Genomic DNA, 24859 nt, shown 5'->3' with positions numbered 1-24859 from the left:
CTGACTTTCAGCTACTGCCAGGAGTTTGGATCTATTATGATTTTACTTCAATGAACTGCTGCTACATTGAACTGAATTTGCACTTACTTTGATGCACTGTATATGCACTTTATATGCTAAGAAGCTGCTTTTGCACTATTTGCACAGGAATATAATTATTTTTACAGCAGAGGGCTAGTGCAATAGTCACGATCTATCTTTTCATATAAAAGTTCTGCCATTGTGTTCCAAGTATCTGGTCATGTTTCCTTTGTACCAAGTTGCTGCTAATTGCATTATTTGCACAGGCATGATATATCTATTTCAATAACAGAGGGCTAGTATAATAGTCACGATCTAATAGCGCAAGAAGAGAATGGCACTTCCTATATATGCGTCTAGGAGATATTGGGGTGCACTTCAGGTTCCAAAGCCAAACAGTGAGAAGTATACAAGGCACTCCCAAGATGATTTGAAGAAATATTTATTCATGTGCGTAACAAAAACATTTTCGGTCCTTTGTGGACCTTCCTCAGTAGCACTATACAGAAATAAATAAATACAAAAATAAATACAAAATAAATGGTGTACAACAAACAGGAAAAAATACCATACAAACAGTAGCAATAAATGACATACATGTGTCAATTATGTATTATTCACAATATTCAAAATTCATATTGGGTCAAAAAAATGGATCAAAAATACAAAGACTGAATATAAAACATACACATATATACATTATATATATATATATATATATATATATATATATATATATATATATATATATATATATATATATGTATATATATATATATATATATATATATATATATATATATATATACATACACACACACACACACACACACACACACACACACACACACACACACACACACATATATATATATATACATATACATAAAAGAGGCAGGAGAGGAGGATAGAGGAGAAAAAAAGGGGAGAAAAAATGATGAGGGAAAGGGGAAGATAAGTGTCAAAAGAAAAGAGTGGAGAAATGAGTGAAAAAAAGGAAGCAAAGAGGGATTCTGTTAGTGTCATGTATTTGAATGAAAAAGAAGTTCAGCATATACACTTAGGACTAAAGGGTTAATAGAAAGGGAAGGAAAGAGTTAAGAACGTCGTGTGAGCAGTATGGGATGATGTTATAATAAGGGATTTACAGAATGAGGTGAGTATGATAAGGATGTGAGTGTTGGAGATATCGTGGTGTATGTAAAAAATGATGCAGTAATCTATGTGTTATAATGAATGTAGGTGAGTGGCAGGTGTGGATATGGCTGTTGAGAACGTAAGATGTAATATGTGGCTACAAAATGCAATGGCCTGTGTTCATGGAGAACTGGGATGTAAGAGAGAGACATGAAAAAAAGTCTCAGGAATGTCAGTGAGAAGCAGAGAGAGAGGGAGGGGGAAGGTGGAGTGGGTGAGCAGATAAGGAGCTCAGGGGAAGAGACAAATAATGCAGACATGATTACAGGAGGTGAGGACGCCAGTGAACTTACCATATGAGAGGGAAACCACTGTGTGGGCTGTCAGACGCGGAATCCACCGCTGTATGGGGGCTGCCATGACAGTGGCCAGAGGGGTTGGATTAAGGCCTCTCCTTTTTTGAGAAGTGGCGATATGATCAAACTTCTCAAAAAGAGAGGCTTACTGGATTCATGAGCTCAGTACTTTAGCTCCCAGAGGACTTAATCGGGAGTATGAACTCCAGGCCTGTGAATCTTTATGCATATAAATGACTTTTTGTACCAGATTTATTATGTTTATGTCATGACAAGATATGATCATCCTCTAACTCATTTCTCTTTTTTCTAGAAAAAAATATTGATTCCATCCTGTGGTCTTCACTGTTCTCTTATTGTTCTCCTACCATCATCACCGTCTCTTGAATATCAGCTATCTTGTACCAAGCACGGAGAGCCTTATGCTAGTACCATCCCAGGCACCTGTTTATGTCTGCGCATCCTCTAAATCACGGATCTACTACTTTGCTTTGTTTATCCACCAGCATGGAGTTCTCCACGCACGCCCAGTGCCTGTCTGCTCCATATTCACTATTCCCTGCCCAAAACATGCGCAGTCTGATACTTGTCCCTAGCACTTGGCTACATCAGCCACACTGAGGGTTAAACACTGCCCTCATTGTGCACACGTGACTCCACGCTGCTCCAAGGCACCGCCCCAATTAATTAACACTCCTATTTAATCCAGCCCCTCTAGCCACTGTCATGGCAGCCCCGATTCCGCGTCTGACAGCCTACACAGCGGTTTCCCTCTCATATGGTAAGTTCACTGGCGTCCTCACCTCTTGTATTCATGTCTGCATTATTTGTCTCTTCCCCTGAGCTCCTTATCTGCTCACCCACTCCACCTTCTCCCTTCCTCTCTCTCTGCTTCTCACTGACATTCCTGAGACTTTTTGTCATGTCTCTCTCTTACATCCTTGCTTCTCATATCCTCCCAGTTCTCCATGAACACAGGGCATTGCATTTTATAGCCACATATTACATCTTACGTTCTCAACAGTCATATCCACACCTGCCACTCACCTACATTCATTATAACACATAGATTACTGCATCATTTTTTACATACACCACGATATCTCCAACACTCACATCCATATCATACTCACCTCATTCTGTTAATCCCTTATTATAACATCATCCCATACTGCTCACACGACCTTCTTAACTCTTTCCTTCCCTTTCTATTAACCCTTTAGGCTATTTGCCCACGGGGACATTGTCCTGCGGATATATCCGCAAGACATTCCGCAGGTGCTCCCAGAAATCCGCAACAGAACTTTCTCTGTTTCAATGCTGCGGATGCACAGTGGAATGTCGTGCGGATATGGTGCGGGCTTTCTGCATTGAGGATACAGTACCATGGCTTCAGCACTGCATGCTCAATGCAGAACAAGTGCTGCAGTGATCGGGGTGCTCATACTTACCTCCATCATGCAGCACCTCGCTTTCCGTCGGCCGGGTCACTGTCAGGCAGCGTCTGGTTCACTGTGCTGGAGGTGGGCGGGCCTGAACTAGCTCCGGCTGTCACATGACCGGAGCTCATGCAGGCCCCGCCCACCTCTTCCTTCCTGTACCTGGCTGGACCCACCGCGCTGCTGTGCACCGGACGGAGAAGTGGCTCGGGTCTCTATCAAGGCAGGTAAGTATATGGGACCCTGCGGAGAAATCCGCAACAATAATTGACATGCTGCAGATTTTTCCGCACGAAAATCCGCACGATTTTCGCTGTGGAAAAATCCGCAGCGTGGGCACAGCATTTCCCAAATGCCATACAAATGGCTGGGGAGTAGCTGTGCTGCAGATTTCTGGAAAATCCGCAAATTTTCCGCGAAAAATCCGCGGCAAAATCCGCGCATTTTCCGCAGCATGGGCACATAGTCTCAGTCCTAAGTGTGTATGCTGAACTTCTTTCTCATTCAAATACATGACACTAACAGAATCCCTCTTTGCTTCCTTTTTTTCACTCATTTCTCCACTCTTTTCTTTTGACATTTATCTTCTCCTTTCCCTCATCATTTTTTTTCTCCCCTTTTTTTTTCCTCTATCCTCCCCTCCTGCCTCTTTTATGTGTGTGTGTGTGTGTGTGTGTATATATGTATGTATGTATGTATGTATATATATATATATATATATATATATATATATATATTAGTGTGTGTGTTTTATATTCAGTCTTTGTATTTTTGATCCATTGTTTTGACCCAATATGAATTTTGAATATTGTGAATAATACATAATTGACACATGTATGTCATTTATTACCACTGTTTGTATGGTCTTTTTCCTGTTTGTTGTACACCATTTATTTTGTATTTATTTTTGTATTTATTTATTTCTGTATAGTGCTACTGAGGAAGGTCCACATAGGACCGAAAATGTTTTTGTTATGCACATGAATAAATATTTCTTCAAATCATCTTGGTAGTGCCTTGTATACTTCTCACGATCTAATAGCGAGATAAGAGCTCTGCCACTAGGTAACTAAGCTTTTTTTTTTAACATAGAATAGCTCTGAACCATGTACTTGGTTATCTAACTGTGGGCGATGGGCAGGTAACCTCATTAAAGGGGCTTTACACGCAACAATAATTCTAACGATATGTCGTCGAGGTTACGGAATTCGTGACGCACATCTGGCGTTGTTTGCAACATCATTGCGTGTGACACCTATGAGCGAGTGTTAACGATCAAAAATTATTGAATGTTCTCAGTGAGAGGAACAAAATTATAAACTTGTGATACCTTTTTAATGGTTAATTAAAGTAAAATAAAGTGATGTTACAAAGCTAGAAGATCTTTTAGTTCCATAGTTGTGCAGTACATTCTGGTATCCTCCATTTTTAGTTACAAGTGAAAAGGTTTTGGTACCGTTTTAGCCAGTTGAAAAATTATTAAATGTTCTCAGTGAGAGGAACAAAATTATAATCTTGTGATACCTTTAATGGCCAACTAAAAGAAAATAAAATGATGTTACAAAGCAATCAAAAATACTCACCTAATCGTTGATCGGTGACACGTCGTTCATTTTAAAAAAATCGTTGCTGGTGCTGGACGCAGGTTGTTCGTCGTTCCTAAGGCAGCACACATCGCTGTCTGTGACACCCCAGGAACGACGAACAGCAGCGTTCCTGCGTCCTCTGGCAACGAGGTGGGCGTCTCGGTAATGCGGCTGGTCTCCGCCCCTTCGCTTCTATTGGCGGGCCGCTGTGTGATGTTGCTGTGACGGCGCACAAACCAAAAGAGGTTGTTCGCCAGCCACAGAGACGTCGCTAGGAAAGTAAGTATGTGTTACACGTCCTAGCGATATTGTGCAGCGATTTGCCCGTGACGCACAAACGACAGGGTGGGTGCTTTCATGAGCAACATCGCTGCGTGTAAAGCAGCCTTAAAGCATATAGCCATTAACAGCTTAATTAAACGTACGTAGTTCAGCTATTTCACAGTGCTGCAGTGCTAGGCAATAACTAGTTCACTTCTATATAATCTCTATATGATGACTGTTGATAAAATCTATCATTTTAGATAACCATTGCAGTTTATAATATATACCCATGATGTAATATAATCTTTCATATATCTATATAGATCAATATTTTCAATTCATATATGTCATTCAGTCTAAAATATTTTTTGTTTGTTCACTGTCACAAATCACTTATTTTTGTCTTTTAAAGAAATTGGATTAATAAAAATCTATTTGTTTATGCGTAATCACTCCTTGTTCTCCACTTTTACTGCAGTTGTAATGTGAGCTAGTTCTACAGTACTTCTACAGTCGGAATTCTTCAGCAGCTGTTCTCCCTAGTGTTTTAGAGTGGAATACATAAAACTTCATTTTTTTTTATATTTTTCTCAATTAAAAACAAATAATTTTATTTAAACATAACATTAAAACTTTATATTTTTTTTTAGTTATTGATTTTTTTTTTTTTTGACACCTTTCCTTTAATGAAAGAAAAACCCACAATGGTCACAGAAATAACTATGAAAATTAACAAATGAAAGCTAAACATTGCTTTTCTGCTTCCATAGAATTTTTAAAAAATAAACTCATGAAATAGGCCTGGACAGAAATTATGCTACCCGTAACTTGTTGTACGCCTACGTCTAAGAAAATTAAACATTGACAAATCCCCAGGGCCAGATGGCATTCATTCACGAATATTGAGGGAATTGAGCTCCGTAATTGACAGACCGCAGTATCTCATCTTTTTAGACTCTCTTGTAGCAGGGTTAGTGCCTCAGGATTGGAGGATTGCTGATGTGGTACCGATATTTAAGAAAGGTAAGAGGGTAGATCCAGGCAACTACCGTCCAGTAAGCCTGAAATCAGTAGTATGCAAAGTTTTTGAGGGCATTTTAAGGGATTACATGCAAAAATATGTTGCAGAAAATAATATAATAACTGACAGCATGGATTCATGAAAGATAAGTAGTGTCTAACCAACCTGTTGGGGTTCTATGAGGGGTTAAGTGCAAACCTGGATATTGGTAATGCAGCTGATGTGATTTATTTGGACTTTGCAAAGGCATTTGATACTGTACCACATAAAAGCCTTATACTAAAGCTCCAGAAGCAAGGACTAGGGGAAACTATATGCAACTGGGTAAGGAATTGGCTAAAAGATAAAAAACAAAGAGTAGTCATAAATGGTATATCCTCTAAATGGGCTATAGTCAGCAGTGGGGTGCCGCAGGGATCTGTGCTAGGACCAATTATTTTTAATCTCTTTATTAATGACCTTGTAGATGGGATTGATAGTAAAGTGTCAGTCTTTGCTGATGACACCAAACTATGTAGGATATTAAAAACTGACCTTGATAGTACAATATTACAAAGCGATCTGGATAAGATGTCAGAATGGGCAGATACTTGGCAAATGAGATTTAATGTTGATAAATGTAAAGTAATGCACCTACGACGTAGTAATCCTATAACTGCGTATACATTAAATGGAAGTAAACTTGGGACTACAGATCAGGAGAAGGACTTGGGTATTCTCATTACAAATAAGCTGAGCAGCAGCACTCAATGTCAAGCAGCAGCTGCAAAAGCAAACAAGATTCTAGGGTGTATAAAAAGAGAGATTAGATCCAGTGATCCCAACGTATTGTTACCCCTCTATAAATCACTTGTAAGGCCACATCTGGAATATGGGATCCAGTTTTGGGCTCCACATTTTAAAAAGGACATTCAGAAGTTAGAGTCAGTTCAAAGGCAGGCAACTAGACTACTACAAGGAATGGAGGGCCTCCCATATGATGACAGGTTGAAAGTTAGATATGTTTAGCTTAGAAAAAAGACGTCTCAGAGGAGATCTCATTTATATGTATAAATACATGTGTGGTCAATATAAAGGACTGGCACATGACTTATTTCTTCCAAAGACAATACTAAGGACCAGGGGGCACTCATTGCGAGTGGAAGAAAAGCGATTCCGACAGCTAAATCGGAAAGGGTTCTTTACAGCTAGAGCGGTCAGACTGTGGAATGCCCTACCACAAGAGGTAGTAATGGCAGATACTATAACAGCTTTTAAAAAAGGGCTGGATGATTTCCTCAGTACACAAAACATTGTTGGTTATAAATGACTTGGTGACCAGGTGTAGAACTGGTGGAGGAAGGTTGAACTAGATGGACTTTTTTCAACCTTAGTAACTATGTAACCTTTTGAGGCAATCACTGCAATCAAACGATTCCTGTAACTGTCAATGAGACTTCTGCATCTCTCGACATATTTTGGCCCACTCCTAAGGAGCAAAATGCTCCAGTTGTCTTGTGTTTGAAGGTTGTCTTTTCCAGGGCTCATAGAAGGCTACTTCAGAATAGTCCAATGTTTTCCTCTTAGCCATTGTTAGGTGTTTTTAGCTGTGTTTTGGGTCATTATCCTGTTGCAAGACTCATGACCTGAAACTGAGACCAACCTTTCTTACACTGGGCAGCACATTTCTCTCTAGAATCTCTTGATAGTCTTGAGATTTCATTGTACCCTGCAGATTCAAGACACCCTGTGCCAGATGTAGAAAAGCAGCCCTAGAACAAACCAGAGCCTCCTCCGTGTCTCACAGTAGGGACAGTGTTCTTTTCTTGATATGCTTCATTTTCCATCTGTAAACATTGAGCTGATGTGCCTTGCGAAAAACTTTCATTTTTGTCTCATCTGTCCATAGGACATTCTACCAGAAGCTTTGTGGCTTGTCAACATGTAGTTGGCAATTTCCAGTCTGGCTTTTGTTATGATTTTTTTTCAACAATGGCGTCCTCCTTGGTCCTCTCCCATGAAGTCCACTTTGGCTCAAACAATGACAGATGGTGCGATCTGACACTGATGTATCTTGAGCTTGAAGTTCACCTTTAATCTCTTTTAAAATGTTTTTGGGCTCTTTTGTTAGCATTCATATTATCTGTCTCTTTGATTTGTTATCAATTTTCCTCCTGCGGCCACATCCAGGGAGGTTGGTTACAGTCCCATGGATCTTAAATTTCTGAATAATATGTGCAACTGTAGTCATAAGAACATCAAGCTGATTGGAGATGGTTACCTTTAACATGCTTATTTATCATTTTCTTTCTAATCTCCTGACGCAACTCTTTCCTTCGCACCCTCTGGTCCATGTTTAGTGTGGTATACACCATGTCAACCAAACAGCACAGTAAGTATCTGTAGCCCTATATACAGGCCCACCAACTGATTACAAGATTGTAGATACCTGTGATGCTAATTAGTGGACACAACATGTCCCTTTTGTCACATTATTTTCAGGGGTACCATCATTTCTGTTCAGGCCTTTTTCATGAGTTTTATTTATTTTATTTTTTTTAATTCTGTGGAAGCATGATTGAAAAGCAATGTCTGATTTTCATAGATATTTTATTTATTATTACTTTTGTCAGATTCAAATGATTTCTGTGACTATTGTGGCTTCTTCTTTCATTAAACAAGGGGTACCAATAATTTTGACAACATGTGTATATACTATCCACATAGAGGTTGACAATAAACTAATGTGATGCTGATGGTAAATGAGAGCACTATAGGTTTAAGCAGAAAGCATACAACTTGTCTTACTTGCTACATTAGGACTTGAACGATGATCAGCACGATTCTTCATTAGTCGATCATCCCCTAGTAATTTCTTTGGCTCGGAGTATTCTGGCCAAGGTATTTGGGGACTTTCAGGTGACCCATTCTTACCAGCATTACTGTAAAGCTCAAACCCCTCACTTTTTGGTCTAGGTTTCCCTGAGCCACGGCGATCTGAAAACACAATCAGCCTTTTTTCAAATGGTAACAGACATTTCTACTGGTTTTAAAAAAATTAATAACTGTACTCCATTATCATGCCACAAGAAAAATGCAGGGTTAATTTTGAGTCGATGGGCCTTGATACACATGTATTTATCTGTGTATATATCCATTTATTCAACTATATGCATCATGTGATATTTTAGATCCATTACATGTTTGAGAAAGGCCCGTTTTGGTGGGGCTGAAATGCCGCATGTGAACATGTATGTGACTACATACATTTAATTATGTCTATAGTGTGGCTGTTTTGTTGTATTTTCTCTGGAGAGACTGTCCCAGGTCGGTACCCACCTGTTATATAAAGTGCTGCTTAGAGGGAACATGACAGCTAATCCTTGATGCCCAAAATACAGGCAGCAAGTATCAGGCACTGGCTGTATGATTTCAGCCATATATGTTTAACTCTGAAATGCAGCAAAAAAAAAACAGAAAAACATACTTGTTGGGGACAGAGCCACATGATAGACTAGTTGTATAATGGTCCCTGGTGGCTTCTCCATGTCTGCTCCTCTTGAATGACATGTCTTTTAAGACACAGGCAGGAACAAACCTGTCAGTCTCTGGTAGCAGGTTGGGAGCAGCCGCCAAGGCCAAAAATTTCCGACTAGTCTCCAAACAGCTCGGTTCTGCTGGTGACTTTAAAATTCTGTTTTCCTCTGAAATGTTGCAGCATTTCAGAGTCCCACATACATGGCTGATACATGATGCCTTTGGTTCATGGCTTCAGATGTCAGGTTCCCTTTACAGGAGCCATCCAGGAGTTGTTTTTAAAGCACTGCACTCCAGCAGAAATACATGTATTTTAAAGAGATGGTCTGGGATAAGGTTCTAATGGGGATTAGATTTTGTAACAATAACAAAATAAATCATACTCACCTGTCACTCTCATGGTTCTGGTGAAGACTGTTCTGTAGTCTGTTCCAGCATCAATGATATCACGGTTCTACCACTCACAGGACCACTGCACCTTATAATAGGCGGTAGCAGGTGACTTCCACTGCTTGCTTCACAAGTTGTAGCATTTGTATGTCTGATAGGACGACACCATTGATGCTGGCGCAGACCACAGATTAGTCTGCACCAGGTAGGTGACAAATGAGTATGAGTTTTTTACAGAATCTGGCCTCCAGGTAATGAGCATCTTTTGTTTGGACTATCCCTCTAATACAATTTTTTTTCTTATAGTTCCTGGTCAGGGGAGCCCAGCACATAGTGTTGCCAATTCCCTTTTCATTTCTTTATTGGTCGGTGAAAGAGCTCATGAATAGTGAAGGGCGATCCCGGACTGTAAAAGTCCGGATCCACACTGTTTCAAAGGTACCTGAGTGCCAGACCCGGGATTCCAGATATCGATCAGCATTCAGGAAATTTAAAAAAAATAAAAGAAAAATAAAGAAAAAAAGAATGAAGCAAGCGCTTCATACTTACTGAGGCTCCATCACAGCTGTACACTGCTATTGCAGCCTGTCCTTCACTTGCTGTGTCGCTCATCATTACTCATCCACATGCACTGTTTTCCTCCCCCACCGACCATCCTGGCGTCTGTGAATGGCCCTCACCCTAAAGGGTGCTTTACACGCTGCGACATCGCTAACAATATATCATCGGGGTCACGGTGTTTGTGACGCACATCCGGCGTCGTTAGTGATATCGCAGCGTGTGACAAAAACGTCAAAAATCGTTGACACGTCGCTCCTTTTCATAATATCATTGGTGGTGCATGCCGCTGGTTGTTCGTCGTTCCTGCGGCATCACACATGACACCGCAGGAACGACGAACATCTTCTTACCTGCGTCCACCGGCAAAGAGGAAGGAAGGAGGTAGGCGGGATATTCCGCCCGCTTATCTCCACCCCTCCGCTTCTATTGGATGGCTGCCATGTAACGTCACTGTGACGCCGCACGAACCGCCCCCTTAGAAAGGAGGCGGTTCACCAGCCACAGCGATGTTGCTGGGAAGGTAAGTCCGTGTGACGGGTGTAAGCATTGTTGTGCGCCACGGGCAGCGATTTGCCCATGTCGCACAACCGACGGGGGTGGGTACGCTCGCTAGCGATAGCGATATCGCAGCGTGTAAAGTGCCCTTTAGTCTCTGCGTGTCTGTGATTGTCAATCACAGGCACTGTCTGTAGGTCAGTATCATGGTGTAAAAATAAAAAAAATTGGCGGGGTGCGGGGCAGGCCACTGCACTTTAACAGTGACATGCCGGCCCAGGGCGGGGGGGTGAGGGACTTCCTTGCACTCCCCGACTGGCACTGTCAGTGTTATAGGGCTGGCGGGGTGCGGGGCATGGCCACGCACTTTAAGCCAGAGGGTGGTACTCAGGGCATCGTAGATAATACCGTGGGAATTCAGGTATGACCTCCGGTGAACTGAGTGAAATCACTGCTGCAAGCCGAGTCCCCCTAGTTCGTGTTTCCTGGAGCCTGGAGAGATTGGATATGTTTTTGGTCTCTCCAAGCTCAAATGTAGCAGAGCCAGGATCAAATAAAGAATTATTTAAGTGTGTGTGTATATTTACTTTTACTTACAGATTAGTAATGGGGGAGAGTCTCATAGACCCTACCCATTACTAAACTATGGCTTAGTGGCAGCTGTGGGCTGCCATTAACCTCTCATATTACCCAGATTGCCGCCGCACCAGGGCAATCTGAAAGAGCCAGGTAAAGTGCTGGGATTTTCACATCGCACAATCCCGGCAGCTGCAGGCTGGTATTTTTAGGCTGGGTGGTGGCCAAATAACCATGAACCTCCCCAGTCTGAGAATACCAGCCCCCAGCTGTCGGGCTTTATCTTGGCTGGGTATCAAAATTGGCGGAACCACACTCAGTTTTTTTTTAAATTTATTTAAATATATAAAAAAAGCCACATACAATTCCTCTTATTTTGATACACAGCCAAGATAAGCGCACAGCTGGGTCTGCAGCCGTATGTTTTATCTGTGCTGGGTATCATAATATGGGGGGATCCTCTGGAAAATATTTTATTTAATTATTTTTAGACCAGGATAAAAGCGCAAAGCATCTGTTATTGGAAGCAGTCAGCTGACACACTGTCACTCAGTGTGTGGGCGTGTATGACTGCAACCAATCACAGATGCCGATGGGCAGGGAAAGCAGAGCATATATGATGCGCGACACCGGAAGTGAATGCGCAGCCTGGAAGCAGTGTACAGCCATGCCGGTTGCTCTGTAAGTACAACGTGCTTGCTCCTATCCCTTCTACCACTATTTTTAATCGCCGGATTCTGGTCCCCATAGACTTACATGGAGACTGGAATCCGGCCCGTAATGGATTTTAAAAACCGGATCACCGGTTATCGCGAGTCCGCCCTTCACTACTCATGAAGCATTATACCTGTTGCCAGTTCATTTAGAGTACTTTCTAAATGTTCATATTTGCACAATTCTTATCTACCTGGCAGTAACCTGAATAATCAGTAAAGGGTAGCAAGAGAACTTGAACGCCAAGTGTAAAACATATCTTGCTTCCCACCATGGAGGGAGCTCAAGACCTGAAATGTCTCTTATTTCCTGGCCTGTAACGATTTGCATGATCAGAAGTGGAAGCTTAAAGCAATATATACTTTGTTCCACTTCCAGTGCATTGTTATCAGATATGGCTAAGGAAGGACCTGAGAAACAATGTCACTGGCTGTTCCTATGTACCCTAGTCCAACTATGAATATATATTCTGTCTGTCCTGTCTGAGTTTCCTGCTTAGTAGAGCTTCAATCAACACACTGCACAGAGCAAAGCATCACAAGAATGGGAATATGGCTAGGTAAGTAGTATTTCTTTCTTTTATCAGTCAGTTCTAATAGGGAGTATCATACTCTGTGGTGGCTGGAATACTATGTGTTGGGCTATTGTAATGGTGGGGAATTTATATTGTGAGATGTAATATGGGAATCTCATTGTGTGAGCGTATTTACTATGGGGACATCAATATGTTTTTTTCAAAAGCCTAGTGTAGTACAGCAAAAAGTGTATGGACTGTTTATGGGGCCACACCAGGAATAGCCCTGATATGATAATCCATGCTTTATTCCCCTGATGAGTCATGAATGGTGATGAAACGCGTCGAGAGGCATGTAGGGCTTTTGAAAGGACGGCAACCAAGTTCAGTTGTGGAGCGTTCTTGTAAGAACGGGAGTCAATGGGGGATAGGGCAAGATAGTATTGCTCTGGACCTACAAGCCTCCTCTGACTCCGCTTGTCAATAAGGAATACTGTGACGGGCAGTAAAGATTGTCTAGACGGGTGAGAGATTTCTTTTATCTGCCATTTAATGTGTTGCTAATAGTTTTGAGGGATTTGCATATTGGCCTGCAAAATTAATTTTGCCATTATATGGGCCTCTAGCTGCATCTTTAAAAATCCTTAATTGGCTCACCTACAACAGTTACCTAGGACCACTGTCCTTGATATATTTTGTATATATAATACCACTTCTTGATAATGGTGGCTGTAGCCTATACTGTTTTCAACACAAAATTTTGTCTGTCCTTTTCATGATTCTGCCCTAGGGACAATTATTTTCAGCTAGATTTCGTATCTGGTTTATAGTTTATGACTTATAGTTTATGACTATTAGTCCTGGGCGATATGCATGTGTAACCTGTAAATCCTAATCGGTATTTTAATTGTTTAGGCACATATGCACTTTTTTAAAAATGTATTTAATAAAGATTAAATTTTACCTGATACCTCACTTTGGTGCTATAGCATACAGCAGTGTAGTGTCCAACAACACAGCTGGCATCAAGCCCTGGTGTTAGTAATGGAAACTACGATGGATTCGCTGCACTAAGTCGGACCTGTATGGGATTTTGTTTTTTCAATACAGTGGTGAACGAGCATAAATGGATGTGCTGGACTACTTCGGATTCACTGGAATTTGCCAGACCCGCATGGCATTTATATTTCTTTTAATAAACTTGTGAACAAGTGAAAGTTTTGGGGAGTGTTTATTTCAATAAAGTATTTTTTTGTATGGTTTTTACTCTTCATTTTATTACCGGATTAGTAATGGGGGTGTGTGATAGACACCTTTCCACTACTAACACCACCTTTCAATTACTAACACCAGAGCTTGATACTAGCTGTGTTTTTGGACACCACACACCGGACATCAACCCCAAGAAACATTACCCTGATTGCCACCAAAGCAATCAGGAAATTTCAATTAGGCAGAATTGAAGCATCTTGTGATAGGGAAATTCTGATGTGGCTGTGGGCTGGTATTTTTAGGCTGGGAAAGACCCAATAAGGATAGACCTTTCCAACCTGATAATATCAGCCCACATCTGTCTGCTTTACTTTTGCTGGTTACCAAAAACCCATGTCATTTTTTCATTTAATTATTTATTTATAAGGTTAGCAGAAAACTATACAAACTACCTATCAATATATTATCTTTGCACATCTTTAACATATCAAAATTACTCATTTCTTGGATGCATTCAATTCTGGTTAAATAGTAGTCGGTACTCAGCTGCCATCACTTAAAGTGATTCTGATTGATCAGATATAAATGTTAAGCAATTGTAGTAGGATATTACTAACATTTCTTGTATTTGACAGCAAAAGTCATGGTATGTAAACAACTTAAAAACAAAGCAAAAGGATTTCAGTGTTGAAGATATGAAAACTGAATATGTGCTACTAAAAACAAGATGCTGCATTGTAAGAGAACAATCATAGTAGCAATCAGTTAAGCGGGTTTTACACGCTACGATATTTCTAGCAATTGCTAGCGATATCGTACGCAAAAGCACCCGCCCCTGTCGTGCAAGCGAAATATCGTGTGATTGCGCCGCAGCGAACATTATCGCTACGGCTGCGTCACATGCACTTACCTGGTCGGCGGCGGCGCTGTGACTGCCGAACAATCACTCCCTCAAGGGGGAGGTGTGTTCGGCGTCACGGCGACGTCACTAAGCGGCTGGCCAATCAAAGCAAAGGGGCGGAGATGGTCGGGACGAACATCCCACCTCCTTCCTTCCTCATTGCGGGCGGGATGCAGGTAAGGAGATGTTCCTCGCTCCTGCGGTGTCACACACAGCGATGTGTGCTGCCGCAGGAATGAGGGACAACATCTATAAACAACCATTAACAATTTTTGGTTTTAGGACGACCTCTATATGGTGAACTATTTTCACCACTTTGGAGGACGTTTAAGGTCGCAGGTAAGTGTTACACGCTGTGATACCGTTAATGATGCCGGATGTGCGTCACTAACGACGTGACCCCGACAATAAAACATTAACGATATCGTAGCGTGTAAATCCCCCTTTACTGTTTTGTCGGCCTGTGTATACAGACCACTAAATGGCTGTACAAAAGCTGATAGGCAGCTGATACGGTACGTATTCAATGGCTTGCTAAAAGGGCCATTAGACATTTCATTTATAGATTCTGTATTCCTAGCTATTGGGCTTGAAAGGTTTTTGACCAACAATTAAATTAAGAATATACTTTTAATTTACCTCTTTGCATCAATGGAGATGGTTGATTTAACAGTGTAGCTAGTCCATGGTATATTGCACCTTGTTTTGCTACTTCAAGTGTGACAACTGAACCTGTTCTTGTCATAAGTTCAGCAGCCCTGTTAGATAACAAGAAATGTTGTAAGTGGAGGTTGCGGCTTTATTAATAAAACAGATCTTTTAAAGTTACAACACAAGACTAAAGGCGGCGTTACACTCTACGATTTATCTGACGATATGTCGGCGGGGTCATGGTTTCCGTGACGCACATCCGGCATCGTTAGGAATGTCGTTGCGTGTGACACCTACGTGCGACTCCGAACGATCGCAAATAGGTAAAAAATTGTTGATCGCTAACACGTCGTTCATTTTCAAAATATTGGTCATCGTTTGGATCGCAGCAGACATATTGGTACGTTTGACACCCTGCCAACGACGAACAACATCATAACGACCGCCTTGGTCAACCAATATATCGCTGAGCGATGTTGCGTCATTTTTGAGATTGTTACGTGTGACAGCTAATAAACGACTTATGTACGATCTCGGCAAATCGTAACTACGATCTGGGCGTGTCACATCGCTACTGAGATCATCAGATAAATCGTAGCGTGTAAAGTGGCCTTAAGTTCACATATGAACTTTGAACAATGTTTTTCTGCATGTATGAATAAGATGAATTCTGCCAAACATACCCAGTCACTCAACTGGCTTCATTCAAGTAAATCGATCTGTTGGGGTTCCCATAAGAAACAACATAAAACAGCAATAAAGAAAATCTGTTAGCAGGTTTTTGCTACTTCATCTGAGAGCAGCATGATGTAGGCAAATAGACCATGAACCCAGCAATGTACCACAGTTTACTGGGTTTAGCAGCTCTGACACAATCAGTGTTTTTAGCATGTAGCAAAGCTGAGAAAGCTGCCACCACCCACACCAGGCCTGCCGCATACAATGCCTATAGACCGCTATCTGCTAATCACAGAAGAGGGTGAGCTGGACTGCCAAGCATGGGGCAATGTAGTCCAGCAATGATAAAGTCCTGAAGCAAAAAAAAAAAAATCCAAGGTAAACAAAACCTCAGACTTTGAAAAGGGAGGCATCTCTGAATTCTATGTTTTAAGCCTTACAGCATGCAGCCTTCAGATTTCACAGCAAAAACCTGCTGACAGATTCCCTTTAAAACTGAGTGTGCAGCATAGAGCACTGAATACATTTTAGGGACTTTGCTCATGACTCAGTACGTCCTGGATGCAGCGGGACCTGACTTGCGGGGCCGCAGTAGCACGCAGGAGACCGCAACTGCTCGTACCCACGATCAGGGTTCAGTGTGCTGCGGTCTTTCGCTTGTTTTCTCCCTACGGAGGACGTATGTGAATCCGCAGCAAACAATTGACATGCTGCAGCCTGGAAAGCAGCACCGCAGGTTAGTGTTTGCTGCGGAAAAAATAAGCAAAATGGGCATGGGATTTCTAGAAATCTTATCCACTGTGCTTGTACTGCACAACATAGCGTTTTGGATGCAGCAAAAACATGCTACATCCAAAACGCTAGAAACACTGATCGTGGGCACGCACCCTTAGAGACTGCAGGGGATGTTACACTGTGCTGTTATCAAAGGGGTAACTGTTCTCCTTGTGGAGAGTGGTTTGTCTAGCATACCTAAGTGAGGAGGGTTATAACGCATACAATGCTCCTCTGAGAAATTAAATATGCAATTTATTAAATAGGCTTATTTAATTTCCCAGGCAAGTATTACATGGCTCACAAGCTTCCTCCCCCAGGCATTCTAGACATATCACTCTCGATAAGGAGAAACGTTATCCCTTGGATCCGAGTCATAAGCCTCTTATATAGCCAAATCAAATCTTATACTTTGCACCGACAAGGGACAATACCCCGAAATACTGTCTGCAAATTGAGATTCTTGTTTGGTTTTTATCATAAGTCATATGGCAAGACTCTTTAGAGGGTTGATACTGATTTTATGGCTGGAGTCATACTTGCATGGCTCACCTGATACCGCCTTTTCCAAAACATGCCCTACACCCAAAAAAAGTCCTAACAGGAGTTTTCGGCCTTTATGGAGCATGGCTTAAATATAAGTCCTACCCTGAAAATAAAACCTAGTCGCAGTTCAATAATGAAGAGTCCATGCAGCTACAAAAGTTAAAGAATACTGCAGGACACTTTATTATAGACAGTGGACACTCCCCAAAGAGACAAGAAATTAGAGCGAAGACCCCGCAATTATACTCACCAGACGGCGAAAGGGGGGACAAGCAGCAGAATGTACACCCACAAACATCAGATCGCACACCCTCACACAACATATCGCTCACACACACTCACCACAGCCAGCGATACAGATTGCTTCTGGCCGGCAGAGAATCCTGGGATGCAGAGCAGTGGAATGCATTGATGCGTTCCACCGCCGAGTCCTCCATGCGTTCCACTGCACTGTGTCCCATCTCCCCCTGCTGGCCGGAAGCAATCGGTATCTCCGGATGTGGTGATTGTGTGTGTGTGTGATCTGACGTGTGATTTTGTGAGCGATCTAATGTGGGATGAGGTGTGTGTGTGTGTGTGTGTGTGTGTGTGTCTGTGCGTGTTTGTGTCAGCCAGAAGCAGGGGAGGACGGTGTGCAGCATACCTGCTGGGAGCGCCCACTGAGGATTGCAGGGGGTCCTGGGAGCCACGCAGACATCTGAGGTCTCGTAAGTATGATTCTCCTGTGAAGAAGGGGGAGTCTGCTTTTTTGGGGGGGTAAACTTGCCCCCAACCGTGTTTCCTCTAAAATAAGACCTACCCGAAAATAGGCCTTAGCGCTTTTTAAGACAGTCTCTTATTTTTGGAAAAACACGGTAGGAGCGGCTCAGCTGCATAGAAATACATGCAGCTGAGCTTCTCCTGTCAGAAGAGATGCTGTGATCTGATACACATGCAAGTATCTTTCCTGCTTTAGCATTACTATTTCCATTGGTGGCACTAGAGTTCATGTCCTCTTTCTTTTTTGAAAGGCAATTTGTATATTTAATTTCCAAAAGGAGCATTGCATGGCCCACAAGCCTCCTCACCCTGGCATGCTACACGTCACTCTTCACAAGGAGAAATGTTACCCTTTGGATCCTAGTCTAAAGGCCGCTAACGCGATGTTGTTGGGGGTCACGGAATTCGTGACGCACATCCGGCCTAGTTAGCGACGTCGTTGCGTGTGACACGTACGAGCGACCGCTCAAAAATACTCACCTTATCGTTGATCGTTGACACGCTGTCCAGTTCCCAAATATCGTTGCTGTTGCAGGACGCAGGTTGTTCGTTGTTCCTGCGGCAGCACACATCGCTATGTGTGACACCACAGTAACGAGGAACCACATCGTACCTGCGGCCGCCCGCAATGAAGGAAGGAAGGAGGTGGGCGGGATGTTCGTCCCACTCATCTCCGCCCACTCCGCTTCTATTGGGCGGCCGCTTAGTGACGTCGCTGTGATGCTTAACGAACCGCCCCTTAGAAAGGAGGCGGTTCGCCGGTCACAGCGACGTCGCTAGGCAGGTAAGTAGTGTGACGGGTCCGAGTGATGTGCGCCACGGGCAGCGATATGCCCGTGATGCACAACCGACGGGGGCAGGTACGCTCGCTAGCGATATCGGTAACAATATCGCAGAGTGTAAAGTGGCCTTAAGAGGACATGGGAAAAAAATTGTATCAATATGCAGCTTGTGAAATTATTGTCTCACAGGTAACGTGTGTAATGTTCACAAAATCAGTTCAAAGGGTATAAATAACTGGAAAACAACAATTGTACTACAAAAGCAAAATCCAATTTTTTCTTTTTTAATTCTTAACAGGTTTTGATGCTTTTCTCTTTGGCGTTACAAAATATGAGGAAAACATTGCAAATATTTTTCATGTGTTGCACATTACAATTAAATTGGTTGTCCACTACTCCTTAACCCCTTACATTGACATTTGATGATTTACTGGAAGTCTACATCATGGTAGCAAAGGGGTTCTCGCAAATTGATGTAAATATAAGTCATGGGAACCTCTGGTCACCATTTCGTAAGACATGGTGAATGGAAGAAGATGCCTGCTGAATTTAATAGCAGGGCACAACAACTTGTCGCTATGGGGGGTTATGAAACCCCCGCCATGCTCAGCCTCAAAAAGCACAGATCACAGCCTGGAGGTACCGTAGGTTATGGCAACGTTAGCAGCCTCAGCACTAATTGGACAAGGATGTCCGATCACACCAATCAGTCAGCAGCAATGTGGTTTCACCTCACAGTGACCAATCTGATTCGCCTCATTCCAGATCAGTGACTCGAGGACAGCAATCACTGGGTCAACTCTGCGGATCTGCTGGTCCTTGTAGTGCCACACACTATTTCAGCCTGTACCACTATTTAAAGTGCTGCTGCTATTAAATGAAAACCATAAAAAAAGATGATCTTGTTCTTGTCCTGTCCCCTGCTTTTATCCAGTCCACCTAATCCCTCTTCCTCATTTCCCTGTTATGATCCGGTAACCGTGGAAGATTACAAAAAACTCCTATAGGTGAAAAAACACCAAAAAACAGGAGTAGTTGGAACCTGGGCTGACCACAAACCCCTATCAGACCACACTAGAAGTAGCCGTGGAGCATTCCTAAAATCCTAGACGCCATGTCACAGCCTGAGAAACTAGCTACGCGTCACAGAATGAAATGAAGAAATCTACCTTGCCTCAGAGCAGTCCCCAAAGAAGTAGGTAGCCCCCCCACATATAAAGTTTATGGTGATAAAGAAAAACACAATACTCAGGAAAAATAAAATTAGCAAAGGTGAGGCCCAACTAACTCGAAACAAAGCACAGGAAAGGAACGGATTGTGGTCAGTGTAAAATCGCTATAGAAAAATATTAAACTCCTGATAGTAAAAAAAAAAAGGCCCTTGAGATCATACGACCTCACCCCCACTATATCAGGTACTCCTGTAAATAATGGGAGAACAAAAAAACAAAAGAACACAAAATACAGAAAAGCAAATAATCAAATCAGACAAGGATAAAAAATCCCTTTTCCTGCAGGAAAGCCAGCACAGGAGAAAACCCCATGCTCACAACACAATAGAAACAAAACGTCACCTGTAAGAAAACAGACACAGCAAAATAAGCAAAAACAACACCCTAAGGTGTAAACCAGAAAGCAAGGCAAAAACTGAAACTTATCTGCAGAAGTCTTGCTCAGGGATGCAGGGAAGGACAAATCTCCAGGACAGGCACAGAGACAGGGAATATACAATTATAACTGGCATCAGCCAGGCAGAAAAAGGTCTTCTATATAGACCAGACTTGTCTACAATAGGACTTCTCCAATTCCCAATTAACACCGACTCCTGTCTGAGTCAATGGCTCATATTTAGCTCCACTACCATTCCTGGCCACCAGAGAGAGCTTTAGAACAGCACCCATACAAACGACGTTCACAACATTTCCCCCTTTCCCGACCCCTTCTGCTGAGTGCCGATCAGTACTTGATTGCTTGATTTTTGGCTTTTTTTTGCTTTTGCTGCACCTTCGTGCATGCGTGCTGTAGTAGCTGAGCGATGATCAGTGATGTGCACATCACTGATCAGTGTGTGTGCTCACTTTTGGTTAGGAGTTTTTCTTTTCCTGTCCTTTTTATTTCTCCCTTTGCACCACATCCATGCGTGTGTCCTGCACCTGTTGAGCCACTGGTCAGTGACACACATCACTGATCAGCATCCATGATGTCTTTGGTAAGGTATTTTTTTTCCCGGTCCATTTTTTACCCACTTGTACCACATCCGTCCAAGTGTCCTGCAGCAGCTGAGTGGTCATCTGTGACGCACATCATTGATTGGCATCCAGTGGTTGTTTTTGTTTCTCTCAACAATTGTAAAAAAAAAAAAAAAGAATGCACTCTACACAATTCACATATGCCACCCTGATGCACTCTACACATCTTACGTATGCCACCACATTATAAAATTCATTTATCAGGAAAACACTTGATCAATTCCAATATAAGGTCACTTTTGGGGGATTTCTACTGTTTAGGCATATCATTGTATTTCAAAATATCACCCTTTCCTTTCATGACTTGACCGTGTGTCCAAACAGTAGTTTCCCGCCACATATGGGGTATCAGCGTACTCAAGACATATTGCACAACAAAATTTGAGGTTTATTTTCTCCTGTTATCCTTGTAAAAATGAAAAAAAAAAAAAATTGGGGCTAAATACATTTTTGTGAGAAAAATCTAAGGTTTTCATTTTCAAGGTTCAACGTTGTAAAATTCTGTGAAGTTTCTATAAGTTCAAGGTGCTCACAACACATCTAAATACAGTTAGGTCCAGAAATATTTGGACAGTGACACAATTTTCGTGAGTTGGGCTCTGCATGCCACCACATTGGATTTGAAATGAAACCTCTACAACAGAATTCAAGTGCAGATTGTAACGTTTAATTTGAAGGTTTGAACAAAAATATCTGATAGAAATTGTAGGAATTGTACACATTTCTTTACAAACACTCCACATTTTAGGAGGTCAAAAGTAATTGGACAAATAAACCAAACCCAAACAAAATATTTTTATTTTCAATATTTTGTTGCGAATCCTTTGGAGGCAATCACTGCCTTAAGTCTGGAACCCATGGACATCACTAAACGCTGGGTTTCCTCCTTCTTAATGCTTTGCCAGGCCCTTATAGCCGCAGCCTTCAGGTCTTGCTTGTTTGTGGGTCTTTCCGTCTTAAGTCTGGATATGAGCAAGTGAAATGCATGCTCAATTGGGTTAAGATCTGGTGATTGACTTGGCCATTGCAGAATGTTCCACTTTTTTGCACTCATGAACTCCTGGGTAGCTTTGGCTGTATGCTTGGGGTCATTGTCCATCTGTACTATGAAGCGCAGTCAGATCAACTTTGCGGCATTTGGCTGAATCTGGGCTGAAAGTATATCCCGGTACACTTCAGAATTCATCCGGCTACTCTTGTCTGCTGTTATGTCATCAATAAACACAAGTGACCCAGTGCCATTGAAAGCCATGCATGCCCATGCCATCACGTTGCCTCCACCATGTTTTACAGAGGATGTGGTGTGCCTTGGATCATGTGCCGTTCCCTTTCTTCTCCAAACTTTTTTCTTCCCATCATTCTGGTATAGGTTGATCTTTGTCTCATCTGTCCATAGAATACTTTTCCAGAACTGAGCTGGCTTCATGAGGTGTTTTTCAGCAAATTTAACTCTGGCCTGTCTATTTTTGGAATTGATGAATGGTTTGCATCTAGATGTGAACCCTTTGTATTTACTTTCATGGAGTCCTCTCTTTACTGTTGACTTAGAGACAGATACACCTACTTCACTGAGAGTGTTCTGGACTTCAGTTGATGTGAACGGGTTCTTCTTCACCAAAGAAAGTATGCGGCGATCATCCACCACTGTTGTCATCCGTGGACGCCCAGGCCTTTTTGAGTTCCCAAGCTCACCAGTCAATTCCTTTTTTCTCAGAATGTACCAGACTGTTGATTTCGCTACTCCAAGCATGTCTGCTATCTCTCTGATGGATTTTTTCTTTTTTTTCAGCCTCAGGATGTTCTGCTTCACCTCAATTGAGAGTTCCTTAGACCGCATGTTGTCTGGTCACAGCAACAGCTTCCAAATGCAAAACCACACACCTGTAATCAACCCCAGACCTTTTAACTACTTCAATGATTACAGGTTAACGAGGGAGACGCCTTCAGAGTTAATTGCAGCCCTTAGAGTCCCTTGTCAATTACTTTTGGTCCCTTGAAAAAGAGGAGGCTATGCATTACAGAGCTATGATTCCTAAACCCTTTCTCCGATTTGGATGTGAAAACTCTCATATTGCAGCTGGGAGTGTGCACTTTCAGCCCATATTATATATATAATTGTATTTCTGAACATGTTTTTGTAAACAGCTAAAATAATAAAACTTGTGTCACTGTCCAAATATTTCTGGACCTAACTGTAAATTCATTAAGGGGTCTAGTTTCCAAAATAGGGTCACTTGTGCGGGGTTATTACTGTTCAGGCACATAAGGAGCTCTCCAGAAGTGACATAAGCACAGACCATTGAATAAAAGTCTATATTCCAAAATGGCACTCATTCCTTTCGGAGCTCGACAGTGTGTCTAAGATGTTTCCTACCACATATGGGATATTAGCGTACTTAGGAGAAATTCCACATCAAATTTTTGTGTTGTCTCCAGTTAGACTTGTAGAAATAAAAAAATGTAACCCCATATAACATTTATGTGAGGAAAAACATGATTTTTATATTTTTACGGCTCAACATTCAAAAATTCTGTGAAGGACCTAGGGGTTCAATATGCTCAGAATGCATCTAGATAAACTTATTGAGGGGTCTAGTTTCCAAAATGGGGTCACTTGTGTGGGGTTTCAACTGTTTAGAGACATAAGGGGCTCTCCAAATGTGACATGGCATCTGCCATAGTCCAGCAAATTTTGTGTTCCTAATATCAAATGGCACTCAGTCCTTTCCGAGCCCTGCTGTGCACCCAAACAGTAATTTTCCACCACATATGGGGTATTGACATACTGAGGAGAAATTGCAAAGCAAATTGTATGGTGCATTTTCTTGTGTTACCCTGGTGAAAATGCTAAATTTTGGGCAAATTTTTTTGTGTTAAGATTTTTGAGGGAAAAAGTAAAATTTTAATTTTTTCATTTCACATTGCTTTAGTTCAAGGGTCCCCAAGATGTGGCTCATGGGCCCATGAAGCTCTTGGCTGTCGACCTGTTTATTGCATTAGCACAATGTCTAGCAAACAGCTATGAAGAGCAGGTCTCCAGATGATGAAGTTTGACTGTAGACCCACAAAGAAGAGCAGATTTGTGGGGAATTGTTGAAACCTCTGGCTCTTAGTAAACTGCCTTGGTATGATTTCTGTGGAAGCTTTGGCTATCATTATACCCTTACCGGTGGTTCTGGGTGTTTCAACTGTTAAGGGGGTGGAAGCTGGATGTGAATCGTGACCTTCTCTCAGAGCTAAATGTGGCTTGTGACCTTCTCTCAAAGCTGAATATGGCTCTCAAAGTCAGAAAGGTTGGGGATAACTGCTTAATTTACTGTCAGGCATCTGAAGGGTACACTTCTTGGATGTGGTTTTGAGCATTTTGAGTGGTGCAGGTTTCAGAATGGTGTCACTTTTAGGTATTTTCTGTCATATAGGCATCTCAAAGTCACATCAAATGTGATGTGATCGCGAAAAAATAGAACTATTCTTACCGTTAATTTGATTTCTAAGAACCCTCCATGACAGCACCCCAGGAGGTTGACTCCCCACCCTAACAAGGGCGGAAAACACAGACGTTAAAAGGCCCTCCCTGCCTCTCATCTCCAGTGTCTTTTTCCTAGTACCACAGCGGTATGAATGATCCATTTTTTTATTATTAATTTATTTAGAAAATTAGGTTAAAATATAATAATGTAAAATAGGGAGGGAATATCAGTGCTGTTGTGGAGGGTT

The 24859-nt window shown here is 41.9% G+C and overlaps 1 protein-coding gene across 7 annotated transcripts in view; it reads right to left on the bottom strand.

Moving 5' to 3' along the window:
* The window catches only part of AFDN (afadin, adherens junction formation factor), a 1370646-nt gene that overhangs the window by 305183 nt on the left and 1040604 nt on the right, over window positions 1-24859 (bottom strand). For all 7 annotated transcript variants that reach the window (XM_075339717.1, XM_075339721.1, XM_075339720.1 and 4 more), the window contains exons 25-26: window positions 15343-15461; window positions 8612-8800 (exon numbers count right to left, since the gene is read on the bottom strand). In XM_075339717.1, the coding sequence (XP_075195832.1) occupies window positions 8612-8800; window positions 15343-15461 (308 nt within the window). The remainder of the gene's footprint in view (window positions 1-8611; window positions 8801-15342; window positions 15462-24859) is intronic.

This window comes from Anomaloglossus baeobatrachus, chromosome 3, assembly GCF_048569485.1.
Source record: "Anomaloglossus baeobatrachus isolate aAnoBae1 chromosome 3, aAnoBae1.hap1, whole genome shotgun sequence".
Taxonomy (NCBI): domain Eukaryota; kingdom Metazoa; phylum Chordata; class Amphibia; order Anura; family Aromobatidae; genus Anomaloglossus; species Anomaloglossus baeobatrachus.
Note: the sequence above shows the minus strand (reverse complement) of the source record. Positions and strands in the feature narration are given on the sequence as shown.